At 42.5% G+C, this 17,852-nt stretch overlaps 1 protein-coding gene and 1 long non-coding RNA gene across 2 annotated transcripts; one reads left to right on the forward strand and one right to left on the reverse strand.

The window, feature by feature from the left end:
- Nucleotides 1-583: 583 nt before the first annotated feature.
- Nucleotides 584-11,256, forward strand: SLC25A29 (solute carrier family 25 member 29). Its single transcript, XM_086749613.1, has 4 exons — nucleotides 584-652; nucleotides 2,242-2,285; nucleotides 6,958-7,041; nucleotides 8,904-11,256. Exons 1-4 carry the CDS (start codon nucleotides 619-621, stop codon nucleotides 9,645-9,647), a joined length of 906 nt encoding a protein of 301 aa, XP_086605739.1. The 5' UTR covers nucleotides 584-618; the 3' UTR covers nucleotides 9,648-11,256.
- Nucleotides 6,954-13,475, reverse strand: LOC147600497 (uncharacterized). Its single transcript, XR_015258763.1, has 3 exons — nucleotides 13,096-13,475; nucleotides 8,951-9,083; nucleotides 6,954-7,039 (listed from the first exon to the last, which is right to left on the reverse strand). It is a non-coding gene; the product is annotated as an uncharacterized LOC147600497 (long non-coding RNA).
- Between the last annotated feature and the right edge of the window lie 4,377 nt (nucleotides 13,476-17,852).

Raw genomic sequence — 17,852 nt, forward strand, 5'->3', positions numbered from 1 at the left:
AGCCTGTCCTCATAGGAGAGGTGCTCCAGGCATTTCACCTCTTTAAAAGCAGACACTCCACAGCAGCTCCGCAGGCTTTCCAACCACCAGCACCCGGAGACCCCTCACCCAAACAAACAAGATGCCCCGGGGACTGCCTCCCCGAACCACCCAAACCAACTCTGGGGCTACTGATGCTCCGCAGGAGGGGATGCTTTGTCCCCACCCTAGCCCCAAACACCACACCCCCAGCCTCCAAAATGTCTGTTTGCCGTTTCTTCTGCCTCAGCAGATGGTTAGTTTTCTCATAGAGCTGCAAAGAAGGGAAAGGGTTGGTGGGTTGGGGGGGGCCGGAGCCGCGGAAGGGGCGTCCAGCACCTCCCTCCATCCCCGGTAGCTCCATCCCCGTCCCGCCCTTTGCCCGGAGCCGCCCCGACGCTGCTACCAGTGGCTGATGGGGACGTGGGGGGAGTTGTCCCGCTACCCGCCCCTTCGGAGGCGCGGCCCGACCCCTCTCCGACGAGGGCGGGGTGAGGGGGGGGACGGGCGATAGAAAGGGCGGGCGGCGCGGCGGGCGGCGACAGTTCGGGGAGCGGCATCGGGAAGGGCTGTCCCCCGTTGTAGAGGGAGGGTGCCGGCATGGCTCTGGATTTCCTCGCGGGATGCGTCGGTGGTGAGGAGCCGGGGGAAAATTTTTTGGGGGGAGGAGGGGGAATTAAAAAAGAAGGAAAAGGAAAAAGAAAGGAGGAAAAAAAAAAAAAGGAAAATTAAAAATGGAGGGGAAAGGAAGGAAAGAAAAGGGGGGAAAGAAAAAAAGAAAATGGGGGTGAAATAGAAAATTTTTTTAAAAGCGGAAAAAGGGAGGGGAAAAAAGGGGGGCAAGGGGAGAGCTGGGCGCAGCGCTTTTATTTTGGGACGGGAGAATCGCGTTGGGCACGGTGGAGAGGGGGATGAGCGCGGCCGCCCCGCTGCAGGTGGGGGTTGAGCCCGGGCGGGGAGCGGGGGAGGCCGCGGGCAGCGCCGGCGCGGAGCGAGATTTCGGGGATTTCCTGTATTGGCGCGGGGTGGAGCGGGGGGGATGCGGGCTGTCCCTCCCCGCGGCGGTGCCGCAGCGGCGGGCGGTGCGCAGGGAGCTCTCGGGGTTGGCGAAGGGAGAGCAGCGGCTGGGGACCCCCCGGGCCGAAACCGCTGCCGGCGGAGAGCCTGAGCGTGAGGAAGAGGAGTACAGAGTGCGTACGCTCGTCGTGCTCTTCCCTGGGCATCTGCTTACGGCCTTCCTTCCTCTATTTTTAGCCGTTGTTAGATGGTGCTCAGGAGATTTATTCTCGCGTCTTTTCAGTTATTCGTTCTCCTTGCCACCCTGGCAATGAGATTTTTTTTTTTTTTTAATTGTTTTTGCGACTTCTCTCAGACTCCATCCCAGTGCTCCTTGCCTCCCCAGGGGTCCCGCATGGTCAATTGTCCCACTGTTCTCTTCCTGCCGAACACAGCACCCGACTCCGTGACCTGGGCCATCTTGCTGCTGTGCAGGCCTTGACCAGCCCGGCCTGCTCCATCCTGGAGCGGCCACTGTATCCCTGGCACATCTCCTCAGGGAGAGGGAGGGACGCGATCATTCTGTAAATGTGAGGTGGTCATAAATGAACTGAACTTTCAGTTTTGGTTCATGGAAGTAGGAAGCTAGAGGACCCCTTGCTTCAGCCAGTACTTGTGTTTGTCAGTGCAAAATGCCTCTACTCCGATTAAGCAGTGTAACTAATAGGCCTGCATGTGACACTAGAGGGTTTTTGATGGAAGGGTTTTTGGTGATGTATGGTCCTTCTGCAGGTGCTAACATCACATCTGGAAAGGCTGTGGGCAGAGAGCAAGAGCAGAGATTTTCTTCCTCTTCTAGGGAAGCTCCCAGATTTTCTACACTTCCAGAGAGCGGAATGCACATGCAATACTGTGCTTTGGAGGAAATCTGCGGTTTCTGCTCCCTGGGCTTGCCTTAGGCTGAGGCCAGGAGTTACTGCTGAACATCCCGTATGATGTGGTAGCTCTGTAGTCACTCGCTTCAACCTCTGCGTGGGGCTCAGAAGCTTGCCGGGAGCATAAAGGCACCGTAGGGGCCTGAAGGCCTGAGCTGTAGATCTTTCATCTTCTTACTTGAGAGGATGCTCTCTACCTACCAGTAATGCTGATGGTTGTGCTTGGACTACTGTAGCCCCAGACCCAGGAAGCAAGGTGTGAGTCATAACCATGGCATTTGTTGTGTTTCAGGTGCTGCTGGTGTGCTGGTAGGACACCCCTTTGACACTGTTAAGGTGGGTTGATTATGAAATACCTTTGCTTCTAAGTAGAAAACTTTAATTTTTTCCAAGGAGTAGGGGAGGAAAAAATAAATCCCCAGACAGTGCAGGAGCTTAAATCTGTGCTGGAAAGCTTGGAGCGAGCCTCCTCAACCACTGTTTATAGATTTGCAGTCTCCAGCTCTTCAGAAGTGAAAAAAATTCTTTGTATGTATGATTCAGCCCAGTAACATGACAAATATGGGCCTAAGCTGCAAGTTCATCAGTGCAGTAACAATGTATTTGAAAATACGATCTTACATTTAACTTAGTTTTGTTCTAAGTTTGCTTCTCTGCAGCTCTTGATCACTAACTGATAAAACTGCCTCTCCCTGTGTTTGTAACTCAAAGCTACTTTGTTAATAGGCTGAAAATTTCTGTTATGTTTCCCCCTTAAGCTCTGCAATTTACTCCTCAAGCATTAATTTGTTACCCTAGCCGAAGGGTATAAGTGGATAAAAATCCACAGCATGAAGCTTGTCTGGGGTCTTTTTCTTCCCTTCAAGTATTATTGTATATTTTTATAACTTTGCAAGTTAAAATTGATTTTCTGACGGTCTGTTAGCTGTATGTGTTATGCATACTAAGGGTAGCCAAGACCTGTTCAAAGATGAGATTTGAAATCTCCTGGTGGCCCTTTCACCCAGGGGTCCAAGCCCATTTTTCAGAATGGGATGACAACTTAAGTCACTTTTTCGCAGCCTCATCCAAATTATTGCACTGGAAGAATAGAAGAAGGGATGCCAGTATATTCCCTGCTAAGTTAATACACCAGATCACTTGACTGCAGCAGGCAGCGTGCTACCCGCTAGGGCTATATTTGGAATACCTCTACCTTGCTGAATTTAGATATGCAAAAGGCTGATAATGTTACTGAGGTCATCATCGCATTCTGTATTCTAGCACATGGTTAATTCAATACAGATTTTCCTGGCTAGTGGATATCAGTTTTCAACAGTCAAGTGCAAGCTGCTCAAATAGTTAAAAACTGTACATGTGTTTCTCAGAGTATGGTAAACTTGACTGTTAAGTAATTGGGTTGAATTCTAGTTTATATTTTCCGGAATAATATTATCCAGACTTGCATGTTTTTTACAGTAGTACAGGGCCAGCTGTCTTTTTCTCTCTCCCCCTATCCTGCCAAGTTTTACATGCTTAACTTAAGGTGATGTGTCAAGCCAGCAAAATCGCTAAAATTCTGTGCTCAGACTAAAGTTAAGCACATGTGGGGTTTTCTTGTTTTGTTTTAAAGTGCAACAACTTCCAGTGCATGAAACTAAATATTTAAGTGTCTGCAAAACTGGGGCTCCCGTGCTAGTTCCAGCAGAGGTATTAATGCAAAATAGATGTGTTGGCTTTAGAAAAAGCATCTGGCTTTACAATAGAGCAAAATAGTTTGTTTGCAGTTGACCTTAAACATTTTATGAAATCCAGTGTGGCACACTATATTTTAATACCCAGTAGAAGATATTATAAGCATTTACCTGTTTAGTATTTTCTCTAACAAAAACCAGTGTTGCGTTATTAGCTGGCATAGTCACCACTGTATGTGGGGAAAATTAACACTATAATAACTCTTAAAAAAAAAAAAAACATTGCATAATTTGTTTATGTATGTGTGTTAAGAACTAACCCCTTTTATAGTTCTGCAGTGTTTAAAAGGGCTAGCTGGTAGTCACCTTAGACTGTAAGTCTTTGATATAACTCAACAGTGGGATAGCTGCTTAGAGAAGCCAGAATTTTACATCTGTCCTGGCTTTTTAAGCTTTTTTTTTTTTTTTTTTTTTTTTTTTTTGGCCAGTGATCATGTTTCACAAGGCGGGGAGGGGGATGGTGGGACACACAATTAAGTTGATGGAGTCACCCTGCGAAATCCACAACTGAGCTGATTTCAGAACTGGCAAACTCCTTATCCCTGGTTTGTTGATGTAATGTATAAAATTGCTTTTTTGCTTTTAACTGCCTTTACTTTCTGAGCTAGGGGCTGTCTTCATTAACAGCAAAAGTGTTACTTTGTTGTAGATGACAGATAAGCCTCATCACGGGAGAGTTACCTAGTAAGTATAGCCCAGGTGAACACTTCTGTTTCTCTCAGTCTTAATTTATTCCCAAATGTAATAGTTCAAATAAAGACCTAAAAGACTTATGAAGCTTTTCCCCTTTTTAGTTTTAAACTGATGTGTCCCTCTTATACAGCTATGGCATGGAGGGAGCGGGGTTTGAATATAACTTTTTTTTAATGTAAAGTCTTACTCTGAACCTTTCTTCTGTAAGCATTTCTGGCTGTATACACTTCCACACACAGTGGCTCTAAAACTGGATCTCAGGCACACTGTTGTTGAGGTCTTGCCCACTATATGTACTTGGAGGATACTTTCATTGCTCAAACACTTCTAAATTACTCATTTCACACATTAAATGTTTGGACTGTTTTGGGGGTGTTGTGATTTGGGGATTTTTTGCTTAGTCTTGAGTACCTTTACACAAGTCTCTAGTGATATGAAATTAGTGTGTTACTGTTGGACCTAAAGCCCTAATAATGGTGGTTTCAAATAAGAAGGAAGCAAGAACATTGTGCAATGAACAGAACAGAGGGTTAAATGTTGCACATGATTCATCCTCCCTATAGTTGTACACACTAAAGAGCTTGTTGAATTTGGCATTAATACCCATAAATAAATAAAGCTTCCTCTGCATTCACCACCTGACCTGGCAGTTTGCTGGTGTGGGTACCCCTATGTGGTCATCACTCTGCTCAAATAAAAAAGCTGTTGTTCATTCCTAGCCTAAGAGTGTCAGTACTTAACTTTCTAAATATTTTTATCCTACAACAAAGCTTACTTGGTCAATATTTTGCAAGCTACTTAGACAAAAATAGTGGGAGCTGCATGCCACCAGGAAGTTCAGCCTATATACAGAATGTGATGAATTCTAAACTACTGAAGACAAGTGTATAGAAAAGTTAAAGTAAGAAGGTTCCTAAGCTGCAATTCTACCAAAGCTTGACTTCACAAACAGGGTTTGAAACAATAGCAGTAAACTAAAAATGGAGCAAGCCCCCTGTTTTGTGCAGTTCTGACAGCTTGTTAAGATTTATGGCTTGCTTTTGGGTCTGCTGCTTCAACAGTTTTAACAATCTGTCTACCCCTCAAATGTCACTTTGAGCAACAAAGGATTTATTTTCTTTGAATCCTACCATAAGCCTTCTTTTAACGCTAAGATGTTTTAAAACCCTGTTCCATCTTGGAAGACCTGAGGTGATCTAAGCCTCCCAGTATGACCAGCATACACTAACGTGGATACTAAAGAGACACTGAGAAGTAAAGTTCTGATTTATGAAAGATAAAATTACATGTTGCAGGAATATACAAAATACTGGAACAGTAAATATTTTTTTTACCTCAGAGAAAGCTAACCTGAATATAGAATTTTGACAAACCATGTCCTAAATCCTCTTCTAGACCCACATCATCTTATAGGTCTCCCATTGTTGTGGTGGTCTTTATTACTATTTTAGGCAAAGAGAGATAAAGAGACTTTAAAGTCAGGAATCTCTCACAAAGACCTGATAATCTTTTCTTTTGTTCAGAATAAGAGCCTTGAAGTTTTTTGCCCTGGAGTTGCAGCAGCAGCAGCGTTAAATAGTTGACGAGCATTTTTTATGAGGAACATTGCAGCCCTCCATGCTGGGCACCAAAGACAGATTTTCGACTTCTCCAATCCAGTGAAACCAAGTTGTGGAGTTCATTGCAGTGTAGGGCTTCACATGAACCAGTTAGCTTTGAGGCTTTTTTGGTTTAAGTGTGCTGAGGACGAGTTGGCAGGAAAAACAGAATTGGGTGATTTTTCCCATTAAATATTAAAAAATGTCCAGGAAAAGGGCCTGTCTCCTAACATCACCAGTCACAGTAGCTTCTCTCTGTCCAGCAGAACATACCATTCCAGTTTTGGAAAAGTTAATCAATTACTAACACTAAAGGTTTGAAACAGTCGCACCTTCACAAATTGTTTCCTTTCAGCAGGTTAAAAAAAATAGACTAAAATTAAAAAGGACAAGTGGTTTTTTATTCCTTTCCTTGTGCAAAGACAGACATTTTAAGAATCTCTTTCCAACTGCCCTCTGTGGGGAGGGGAACCAAACAAAAAAAAAACCCCAAAGACTCAGTGAAGGGTCCCAAATCTGGTAGCCAGAAATGCTGTGTGTGGTATTATTGAAAGTTTCCATCCTTTTACAGTTATACTTATTTCACGCTTGACCTGTAAATAAATTTTTATTAAATTCTATCAGGTTTGTACAGATATTGCTTAGTATGAACAGAAGTATTCTTGGCAGCTAAAGAAAGTACTTATTGTAGCCAGTCCTGAAAAACTTCAGTCTGAAATTCTAGATAACGGTGTACCCTGTTGTACTTCCACATATTGTTTTTCTAATAATCACAAGAAGTTAACAATCCTCCTCCCTTCATGTTTTCACCCCCAAAATTAATTCAAAACACATTTTAAAAATTCTTTTGCCACATATGGCATTCCAGTGTCCAGCCTGTGCTCTTGCGTATACATTGCTATAGTAAACAGCCATATATGTACAAGACACTAGTTTACCAGTTAAGCTGCTCTTGACATCAGTATCTCATATAACTTTTTGTAGGTTCGTCTACAAGTTCAAAATGTAGAGAAACCTCTCTACCGTGGGACCTTCCATTGCTTTCAGTCCATCATAAAGCAAGAATCTGTAAGTACAAAAGTAATTCTTCGCATATTTTATATCTTCGTATATTTTGTATCAGAAGGGTGGAAAAGATGTTAAGAAAACCCCTACAAATATTGAAGATCAAGAGAAAAGCGTACTCTCAACCTCACCTGACCACAGGGCAGATACTGTAGTTTCAGCACACAAGTTAAGTATTTTGCATCCGTTTTCTCTGGTGAGCGTTGGTTACTTATGTTCAGAAGTTTGCCAGGAACTTCTTGAAGATCACCGACTTGGAAGTTTATGTTTTTAAGTTAACTTTTTAAATAAGGTAGTAAATTATTTGACTAGCTAATTTTCAGAGAATCATAGAATGGTTTGGGTTGGAAGGGACCTTCAAAGGTCATCTAGTCCAACCCCCCTGCAAGGAGCAGGGACATCTTCAACCAGATCAGGTTGCTCAGAGCCTCATCCAACTTGGCCTTGAACGTTTCCAGGGATGGGGCTTCCACCACCTCTCTGGGCAACCTGTTCCAGTGTTCCACCACCCTCAGTGTAAAAAATTTTTTCATAATGTCCAGTCTGAATCTACCTCCCTCTGTTTTGAAACCGTTACCCCTAGTCCTGTCACAACAGGCCCTACTGAACAGTCTCTCCCCATCTTTCCTGTAGGTCCCCTTGAGGTACTGGAAGACCACTATATGGTCTCCCTGGAGCTTCCTCTTCCCCAGGCTGAACAGCCCCAACTCTCTCAGCCTGTCATCATAGGAGAGGTGCTCCAGCCCTCTTATCTTTGTGGCCTCCGCTGGACCCTCTCCAACTGGTCCACGTATTTTTTTATGTTGGGGGCTCCAGAACTGGACACAGTACTCCAGGTGGGGTCTCACCAGGGCAGAGTAGAGGGACAGAATCACCTCCCTCGACCTCCTGGCCACGCTCCTTTTGATGCAGCCCAGGATGCGGTTGGCCTTCCGGGCCGCAAGGGCGCATTGCCTGCTCATGTTGAGCTTCTCATCTACCGTCACTCCCCAGTCCCTCTCCTCAGGGCTGGTATTGATGCATTCTCCACCCAGCCTATATTTGTGCCTGGGATTGCTATGGCCCACATGCAGAACCTTGCACTTGGCCTGGCTGAACTTCATGAGGTTGCACAGGCCCACCTCTCCAGACTGTCCAGGTCCTTCTGGATGGCATCTCTCCCCTCCAGCATGTCAACGGCACCACGCAGCTTGGTGTCGTCGGCGAACTTGCTGAGGGTGCACTCTATCCCACTGTCCATGTTGCTGACAAAGATGTTGAACAGGGCCGGGCACAACACGAACCCCTGAGGGATGCCACTCATCACCAGTCTCCACTTGGACATCGAGCTGTTGACCACCACTCTTTGGGTGCAGCCATCCAGCCAATTCCTTATCCACAGAGTGGTCCATCCATCAAACTCTTGCCTCTCCAGTTTATAGAGAAGGATGTTGTGCAGGACAGTGTCAAACGCTTTACACAAGTCCAGGTAGATGATGTCCGTTGCTTGTCCCTTGTCCACCAATGCTGTCAAAATTGGTGGTTTGTTTTTTTTTTTTTTTTTCCAAGACCATAACTAAAAGGGTAGCTTTAGGCTTTTAGGTACTTTTAAAATAAAGTATAAAATCCACCAGAAGCGTTTTCTCTGGATGGACTAAGATTATTTTCTGGATGTGTTCAGCTATGTATTTGTATTGCTAAAAATGTTTAGATGTTTGTGTCCTAGGCAGCGATCAAATTACTATTACGAAGCAAGACTGTACTGATCTTCTGGCAACTGTTAGAAAGTTAGGGCACAAGGGAGAGCCTGAAAGGCCATATTCTGCACAATTTCAGAAGGTTATTGACACCACTGTTAAAGGGCTTTTCCTTCCTTCTTCCCCTAGGCTTTTGGACTCTATAAAGGTATTGGATCACCAATGATGGGACTTACCTTCATTAATGCGCTTGTGTTTGGTGTCCAAGGAAACACACTTCGTGCTTTTGGAAAAGACACTCCTCTAAACCAGTTCCTTGCAGGGTCAGCGGCGGGGGCTATCCAGTGCATCATCTGCTGTCCCATGGAGCTAGCAAAGACAAGGATGCAGCTTCAAGGAACAGGTGAATACAAACAGAAAACAAAGAACTACAAAAATTCTCTAGACTGTTTGATCAAAATCTATCGAAAGGAAGGGCTGAGGGGTATCAACAGGGGCATGGTCTCCACATTCATAAGAGAGACTCCAAGCTTTGGCTTTTACTTCCTGACCTATGACTGCATGACCAGGTATTTAGGCTGTGAAGCTGAAGACAGTTACGTTATTCCCAAACTGCTGTTTTCGGGGGGGATGTCAGGAATTGTGTCCTGGCTCTCAACCTATCCCATGGATGTAATCAAATCCCGGCTTCAGGCCGATGGAGTCGGGGGCATTACACAGTACAGCGGCATTTTAGACTGCGTCAAAAAGAGCTACCACGAGGAAGGCTGGAGGGTGTTCACAAGAGGTCTCACTTCCACACTTCTCCGTGCTTTTCCTGTCAACGCAGCTACTTTTGCTACCGTCACTGTCTTCCTAATGTACATGAGGTCAGAAGACAACCTTCATGAATGTGAACCAGGTCCAGTAATCCAGCAGCCTTCGAGTTTATGAACGCTACCTATCGGTTCTCCTGACCCAAAGCCCGGCTGTTTGGATTTTTTTTTAAACGTAAACTCTTGACCCACACAAGTGGTGTAAATGTATGCTACCTGCATAAAGAATTCCTAAATGTATCAAATTAGGATTTCATCTCATTACTTGTATAAATAGCATATTGCCTTATTAAGGACTTCATATCTAGTAGTATCCAAGTAAGATGGGGACTTGCCTTTAGGAAGTACTGTACAGTTACTGTCGGAGCTCCAGACGAGGATCTGGAGAACATCGTAGTACCAGAAATCAGGTTTTCTTCCACCCATGTTCTAAATGACTGAGTTGAATGTAGAAGTGTTTTCCGAAAGTAAATGCTCTTTTTGTACACAACAGGCCTAAGTATAGTCCTCTAGGGTCAAGTAGGGGGAGGAAATTAAAGTGTTGGCAGCATTTTGCAGGTAACCCTGAACTGTTTAAGATGTGGTCTAGCATTCAGCTTGTCATGGGTTTTACATTTCCTCTGCTTTTGTGTGTCAGTGGTTTTAGTATCACCTTTGTTCGTACTGGCTTGCTAAAACCAAAATGATTTATTCCTAAGCTACTCCCTTACCTTTTAGCTTTGAATAAATATCTTACGCACAGAGTTAGTATCTGCACTCATATGCACTTGTTCCTTTAAATTTCAAGGCTGGTAAGGATTTAGGGAAACTCAAAGCTTGTAAGATTGGTGGTGTTTGCCTTCTCCTCTGTTTCTCATTTGGTGGGTGCATGGACTGTATTGACTAGATTCGGTCCAAGTAGACTTTGTTCTCTGAAGTTAATGCAACTTTGCACCACTTCTCCCAGCCAGTGATGTACAGAAGTCAAAGTCCTACCTGTGGTATTGCACCATGAACATTTTGTGCAATGTTAGCTTAGCAGCTTGAAGTACTGTAGAAACACGTTTGTCTTTAGAACTGGAGGTTTCATACCTTTCCAGACTGTAGGGGTGTAAGTGTCTGAAATGGTTAATGTTCAATATACTTGCATTATGAATTTTAAAAAAAAAAAAAAATGTATTTAGTTACAGTGCTACTGGAAAGAAGACTGAAAAGGGTTCTGGAGAATATTCTGGTTACGTTAGTTGGCTTTTTTTTTTTTTTAATTTTTTAGCAGTCTTTTCAAGAGGGATTGCATTGGTCAAAGAGTTATACACAGTTATTTAAGATTTGGAGTAAGAACTACACATATTTGGCACAAATAGCCAGGAGGAAGGAGTGCATGTGTATGAGGGATGTTTAAAACATATCAAACTAGTTGAGTAAGTACAACTTGTTACACTTTTGGTTGGGACAAGTGCAATATGTGTTTAATTTATATGAATTTTCTAAAGAAACCTTATCTTGTAGCATTTTGCACTGTAACAAAATATGCTGGAGAAACCTGTAAAACTGGTATGTCTTTTTATACCTTGGAGGTATGTTGGATGTTTTAGTGCCTATTTGCACTGAGATTCAAATTGAATGTTAAGTCTGTCTACTAAGCTGCATATGTACAACTCCTCACAACAAAGACCATTTACACCTTTGTACAGTAGTCTGTAATTATTGTATATAAAATTGAAGGAATAAATTTTTTTTTAAAATTTTGACTTTGGTTCTTTAAAGGTTTCTTGTGTTTTACTCAGATGCTTCCTTGTGTTAAATCTGCCTTGCAAGAGGGTGGAGTTTCTGTCTTTTGCTTGAAGAAACTTGTTCCCCATCTGCCTTCCATGCACCACGGGGAAGGATGGTGCCTTCCTCTGGCTTAGAGTGAATCAGGTTGTTGAAGCAAAGAAGAAAGTGCCTGAGCTCAAACTGGGCTTTTCACCAAGTACCTCACTTGAAGATATTACAGCTACTAAGAGAACAGTCCTGCTTTTAGAGCCAAAGAGCTGGCAGCATGCTTGGACCCTTCACATTCTGCATTTATGTGGTTTAAGCAGTGCTGATCAGCAGCAAGGCTGCAGACCCACAGAAGACAAGTCTAGGGTCCCTGCAGAGTCACATCAGAATCAAGTGCCAGGTCTGCCAACAGCACTGTTCGTAGCTGAATCAGAAGAGTGCTTGGCTCTAAGACACACAAGCTTAGCAAAAAGCTTGGTAGATTGTGGCTTTTTGGTTTTAGACAGTGAATTTAGTCCAAAGAGCATCAATATTCCAAATAAAAAGCCACACGGTAAAAGCAGGATGGTGTGTGTGTGTGTGTGTTACGGATTAGAGGTTATTTTAGGTACTGGCTCCACTAATTCATCTTCTTAAAGCACAAATACACAAAGAAATCTTGTCAAGCATCAGTTTGCTAGTCAGACAAGGGAAAGGCCACCACTTCAACTAACCACAACCGGGGCAGATCCGGTCAAGTACCAACATTGACCTATGGCACAGAAACAAATACTTGGAATAAGCAAACAGTGTCTCCTTAAAAGCTGGTAACATCATTAAAACAGAAAGGGCTACACAATGTTATACTTGCAGTATTTACTAAAACATTATCTCCAGAAATTCATCCCTCTGGAACATAAAAGAATAATCCGTAGCAGACACTGGAGGTTACTCAACAAGCCTAAAAGGAGGGGAAAAGCCAGCTTTCAGCCTAGTCTGGTATCAGTTGCTTGAAATCTGTGCAACTTAACTATTAAATCAAGCTAGCTTTTTAAAACATGATCCAGTTCCTTCCGGATAGATTTTGGTGCCTCAGACAATTTAGCCAAGTCAGAACTGTATTTTGCCTCCCCAGACCCTTCCCACAAGCATCATCAACTCTGGGCAGGAAATGCTCCCTTAATACCCCAACAACTGAAGGGAACACGAAAGTAAAACTCACCAAAAGGAAAACTCACCCACTATTAAAGTGCCCATGCTCCACTCTTTCTTAGGACCCACCCTGTTATTGGGTGGATCATACCAGTGTTAACAAGTTGCAGCCACAAGTATGCTCAATTAGCACAAGAGGAAGAAAAGCACCCAGGTACAACCCTTCCAAGTTTTAAAGTAACAGTAAACCTACTGGGGTGAAATTCAGTTAATTTATTTCTGCAACCACAGCATGACACTATCCATATTTATTTTTTTTTGTCCTCTTGTCCTTGCCTTTCTCTGCATATAGATTTTTACAGTTTACATAAGAAAGCAGCAAGACATCCAAGGGATGAAAGCCTGAACATTGCAGGTGCAGGACAGGTAGCATACTGGGAAAGTTACTAAGGTGCAAGTGTACAAAGTTGACCTTGCAGAGATGTGTTTGTTCTGTAAAATTAAATATATACACTATTATGCTGGAAAACAGGTGTTAACAGCTGTTATTAGCTAGACTTTTGATCTGTGGATAGTTAAAGAACAACTTAAAGCCCAGAAGTGTGCCAAACACCATTAGATTAGCACAAGGTGCAATTAAACCCTGTTTCTGACAGAAAAAAAAAAACAGCCAGAGAAAAATAGCAGCTTACCCATGGCAACATGCCGTATCGAACGCCACAGCCACGGAGACAGATGAAGGATCTAAGGGACCATATGACCCTGGTAGGCACAGCAGGAGAGCAGGGAACCAGAGAACTTGCTGGGCCAGATCTAGCGGAGATAGGCTTTGAAATCACGAGGAAGCAAACTGTTCAATATTCAGGAATTTATGTATGTTCATGAGCAGTAAGGGAGGGAAGCAGAGGAAAATAAGACATTTTGATCCTCAGTGCAACTATTTTGCAGTTTTTGTACTACAGCTGTCCTCACTAATTAGAAAAATGGCTATCACTAACAGAAAAAGAAAATATACTAGTGACATAATATGCACAATAATATATAGGATAGATAGTAAAAGCTTGCTTACTTACAGTTTTATCAAATTTAACGTATTTGGCCTAGAATGTGATTTTAAGCTAAACCATTTCATCAATAAATAAATCGGAAACAAGGCAAGGTCTGCAGTGAAAAATAATACCCTACACATTGATATAATTGGAAGAAAGGCAAGTTCTAATATCCACAAAACATTCTTCAGGTCTACAAAACTTTATATCTAACACAGTTAAATTGCTTCTTGGTATCTTTCACTGTTACTACTTACATTTTATTATGAGTGCTTTTTCTTACTGAAATAAATCCTCTGCATTTTTTATTAACAGTAAAACAGAGCTGTACCATTTCAACCATATTCATGCGTCAATTGATAAAATACTAAAACCATAATGAAGCTTGACCTCATGGTCTACCCTGTTTTGCTAAATGGATCAAAATAGGAAGAACTGTTGCTGGAGTAATTTGATTTGGCTAGACTAAAGTTGGTATGAAAGAAAACTAGTATTCTTTTTCTAGGACCTGATCTAGTTTCTTAAGCAGATATTTATCCTAGATCAGGTATACTCAAGTGTTGCAATCAACCAGCCACATACCTTCTTCCTTGTGCACCAATATATTTTCACTTAAGAAAGAATCTACAAAAGGTAATTTTCAAACAGCCTAGTTGTGCAAGCTTTTAGTTGCAATTAAAGGAGGTAAAAGTAACTCTTACCCTTAATTTCCTCCAGGTAGATACCTGCTTCCCTTCCAGTTCATAACTGAGAGACTGTATGCTTTCATTTTACACTCTTGAAAAAATTTAGATTAAATCCCCTATCCCTAAGCTATGCAAGAAAAAAAAAAAAGAATAAAAACAAAAACACCCACACATGAGGAAAATCTGAATATCTGCCATAGCATTATTCCTTACAACCCATTTCCAAACCATAAACACTTGTATGCCCTTTCAACCTACGGGAGTCTTTGGATTCATATATATCCACTGGAGGTTTAGTCAAAGCACCGGTTAAGATTGAAGACTGAAGGATTCTATGTCCAAAGGCCAAATCTTCTGGTTTGCTGAGAAAAATAAATGTTTTGAAAAATAAGCTAAAACATGAGCTGCCCCCCTCATGTGGGGCAGTCAAAAACTTTGCAAGCCAAAATTGCAACTGGCAACATTAGTGAGGTCCTTCGCAAGCATCTTGCGGCTCTGAAGGACACCTGACTTTATGAGCCCTTAAATCATCCCAAACACTAACTAACAAGACAGGCTTTTCTACACATTTGTCTTGCAACTGCTTGCTGAGGTGAGCTTTAGCTGAAGCACATTAGGACGTACCCAGTCACCAAGCTTTTTTGTGTATGCATTTTCCACCATTTAACAGGGAGTCCATCTTATACCTCAAATTTTATCTGCTGTGATTCATCCCAGAAATATACCTGTTACTCACACACAACATCCCTTTGAAATACACCTCTACTGTGGGCCTGCTCCAGAGAGAACCAAAATAGTTAAGATCTTTTATTCCCTAAAGAGCAGCAACGCAGGATTCTGATGCAACATCTGTTCTGCAGTGGCCTTGCGAACACTACAAGCGGCAGCACATTGAAGGAAAGTCAAATGGCAAGGCCCTGACTGCCTGAGGTGAGCTTAGGCTTTTTAGGAAGCCATTGCTGGTGTTTTACATCTCTCTGAGCTAACGAGAACAGCCACTTACAGCTGAAAGCACATTCATTGACACTACATGTCCTTAGATTTCCATGTTTCTCTTTAAAGATGTTTGATTTGAATACTGGATGTATAGATCCCCTAAAAATATATCATCCATATCACACTCAACAGCTTTTATTTACAGTCCTTATTTTCATGGTCCTGCTCATGGTTTTTACAAACGCACAAGTACACTTGAAACCCTCAGAAGTCAGCACAAGCTTGCTCTACTCACTGACCTGCACGGGCACGCGGGGAAACTCGCTCTTTGCCACCGGCACGTTCCAAGTCTGTCAAGGTCTGCTGAACACCACAGGACACCCTACAGGCGCTTGACCTCCCAGGGGCACCCTGACAATTTGCTATTGTCTGTTGGTCACGCTGTACGAACTGGTGATTCACTGCCATCTCCTGGCAAACTGCTATTAAAGAGCATCTGTACAGACTGAAATAATGCACTGACACCTGACACAGACGCTACCCAACATCAGCCCGGTTACAGAGAATCGCTCTTAAACCTACACCACCACTTAATATAAAAGCGGTAGCAAAACAAGCATCCAGAAGTCCTGCAAGGACCCCACAGACTCACCGTCCCTTTCCCTCCTTCCCAAAATTGACCAACATTTCTACAGAACTTCAGGTTTGCTCCTGAAGAGTTTCCAGTTGACACAGGAACCCAGTGAGAGCAGCAGCTCACAAAAGGGATATTACGTCTGAAAACGCAACAGAAGGAATGATATCCAACCAGTATCTGATCTTAAAGCTTTTCTATTAGGAAAAAAATAACAGGAGACTTAAGAAACTGGAGTTGTCTAAACAACAGTTGCTATAAGTGATCTTACACATTTGCCTACAGCAAAATGCTATTTTTCTGCTACTTTAGGGGAAGCCAGGACCTGAAAAAAACTCCCATGAAGACTTATACCAAATCTGAGATGCTTTCTCCAAAACGAAATCCAGTGTTCTCTAGACTTCCTCCAGAGAAACAAAGGGACTGAAACAAAATTCTAAGCAAAACTGCCTCAATAATACAGGATGATTGCTAGTACACATAAACTTGCCCAAGCTGGTTTAATCCAGGCAGGGACAATAAAACTGCCCACTGCTTAAGTTACCTTATAAAACGAAGCTGCTGGCCATCCAGGTGGCATTTAAGCACTGCTGTAAAGCCTTCTTCACACTACTAGCTTTTTGCAACTTGAAACTAGGTCAGTTCATATGAGCAAAACAAATGCTAAGCCTCTCCAATTCTTTTGCCCCCGACTGCCAATTAGGCTGATAGGAGAAATCTTTTAACTCTCCCCCCAAAATGTGCTACTTTTTAACTATTTAATTTACATAGCTACAAATAACACCTTTTATCGCCACTGCCATTCCTCTTCATCTAGCACTTTGAAAGGATTAGCTTTCTCCAAACATCTTAAAGCGTCAATAATTTTGCCTTTTCTGAAAACTATTGCTTCTTTTGCTTTTTACTTACTGTGGAATTAGTCTGCCTTTAAAACTGTATTTCTGCTGACAACCTATGTTGTCAGAATGTGTTTAGTATTTGGCTTTGTTGGTTGACAGTTTGTGACCCCTGGGGAGAGGGGGAAGTACCAAAGCGCACCACCTCGATCCAGCAGCAAACCTCTTCAAAAAGAGGATAGCTAAAGTCAAGCGCAAGTTCGGTTGAGGTCCTGGCAGTGAGGAAGGAGTTCTCAGTTCTGTTTCACTAACAATTTATTCACTTCGCATTTCAAAGCCATACTTGGGTTCCCTCTAACCCCTTTCCAAGAAAAACAGTCTCCAGAAGTAACAGGTATTTAAGTTCAGTTTGTCCTGTATTTAAAGCAGGACCTACTGCTACTGGCAGACCACAAATAGACAAAGCTAGAAGTCTGTAGTCCATTCTACCTTTTAAAAAATGGTCTGAGTCCAGAAGATACACAACTACAGAATTTGTCTCCTTCCATTTTGATAGCAGGAGAACCAGATAACACATTATGAAATGCACGATCAAATGAGCAGTATAACAGGCATGATAACTAAGCACTTAAATCTTTTGCCAGCTTTAAAACCACTGACTGCGTTTCCCCCCACCCCTCAGATGCTCCTGTCCTTACCTGAACTTGCTCACAAATTGGTGGTAGGTTGCAGGAACTTCTCAATAGTAGGCTGGCGATGGCAGTTTCTAGTCAGCTCTGTTGTTATTCTCAAAGTCTGGAATTTCTTCACTGAAAACCCATAAGGAAAATTCTAGAATCAACTAAGCATGATGTTTTAAGATCAAGATGTGCCAATTATACTTCAAAAGCTAAAATAACTTAGAAAAGCTGCTCAATGTAAGTATTTATTCATACTCAGTATGTAACTTACTAGTTACAAAGCAAGACCTTTCATGCTACTAAGTGTCACTACTTACACTCAGGAGTGTATTGAGTGCTACTGATCCGAGGCCTAAATGAAAGTTTTTCAGATGTCTCCTGAACCAGATGCAATATAACTAGGGGCAGTACAAGTTTCAATTCCCAGTTAATCCTCAAATCAATATTTAACAAATAATTTAGTCTCAAATGTATGTTCGAGGATGAAGTACTGACACCATCAAGGAATCTCTTTACCTTGCAATTCAATAAAACTGGTACCACTTTATGGTATAGGAAGGCAAACTCCTGCACAAGCTCAACACCATCATATATATTGTTTAAGAAAAAATGTAAGGTCAATTAGAAC

This window comes from Chlamydotis macqueenii, chromosome 5 (assembly GCF_036417535.1).
Source record: "Chlamydotis macqueenii isolate bChlMac1 chromosome 5, bChlMac1.mat, whole genome shotgun sequence".
NCBI lineage: Eukaryota > Metazoa > Chordata > Aves > Otidiformes > Otididae > Chlamydotis > Chlamydotis macqueenii.

Coding starts and splice junctions, on each gene's coding strand:
- SLC25A29 (XM_086749613.1), top strand. CDS start 619: ATGGCTCTGGATTTCCTCGCGGGATGCGTCGGTG. Junction 653..2,241: donor CCTCGCGGGATGCGTCGGTG/GTGAGGAGCCGG, acceptor GTTGTGTTTCAG/GTGCTGCTGGTGTGCTGGTA. Junction 2,286..6,957: donor ACCCCTTTGACACTGTTAAG/GTGGGTTGATTA, acceptor AACTTTTTGTAG/GTTCGTCTACAAGTTCAAAA.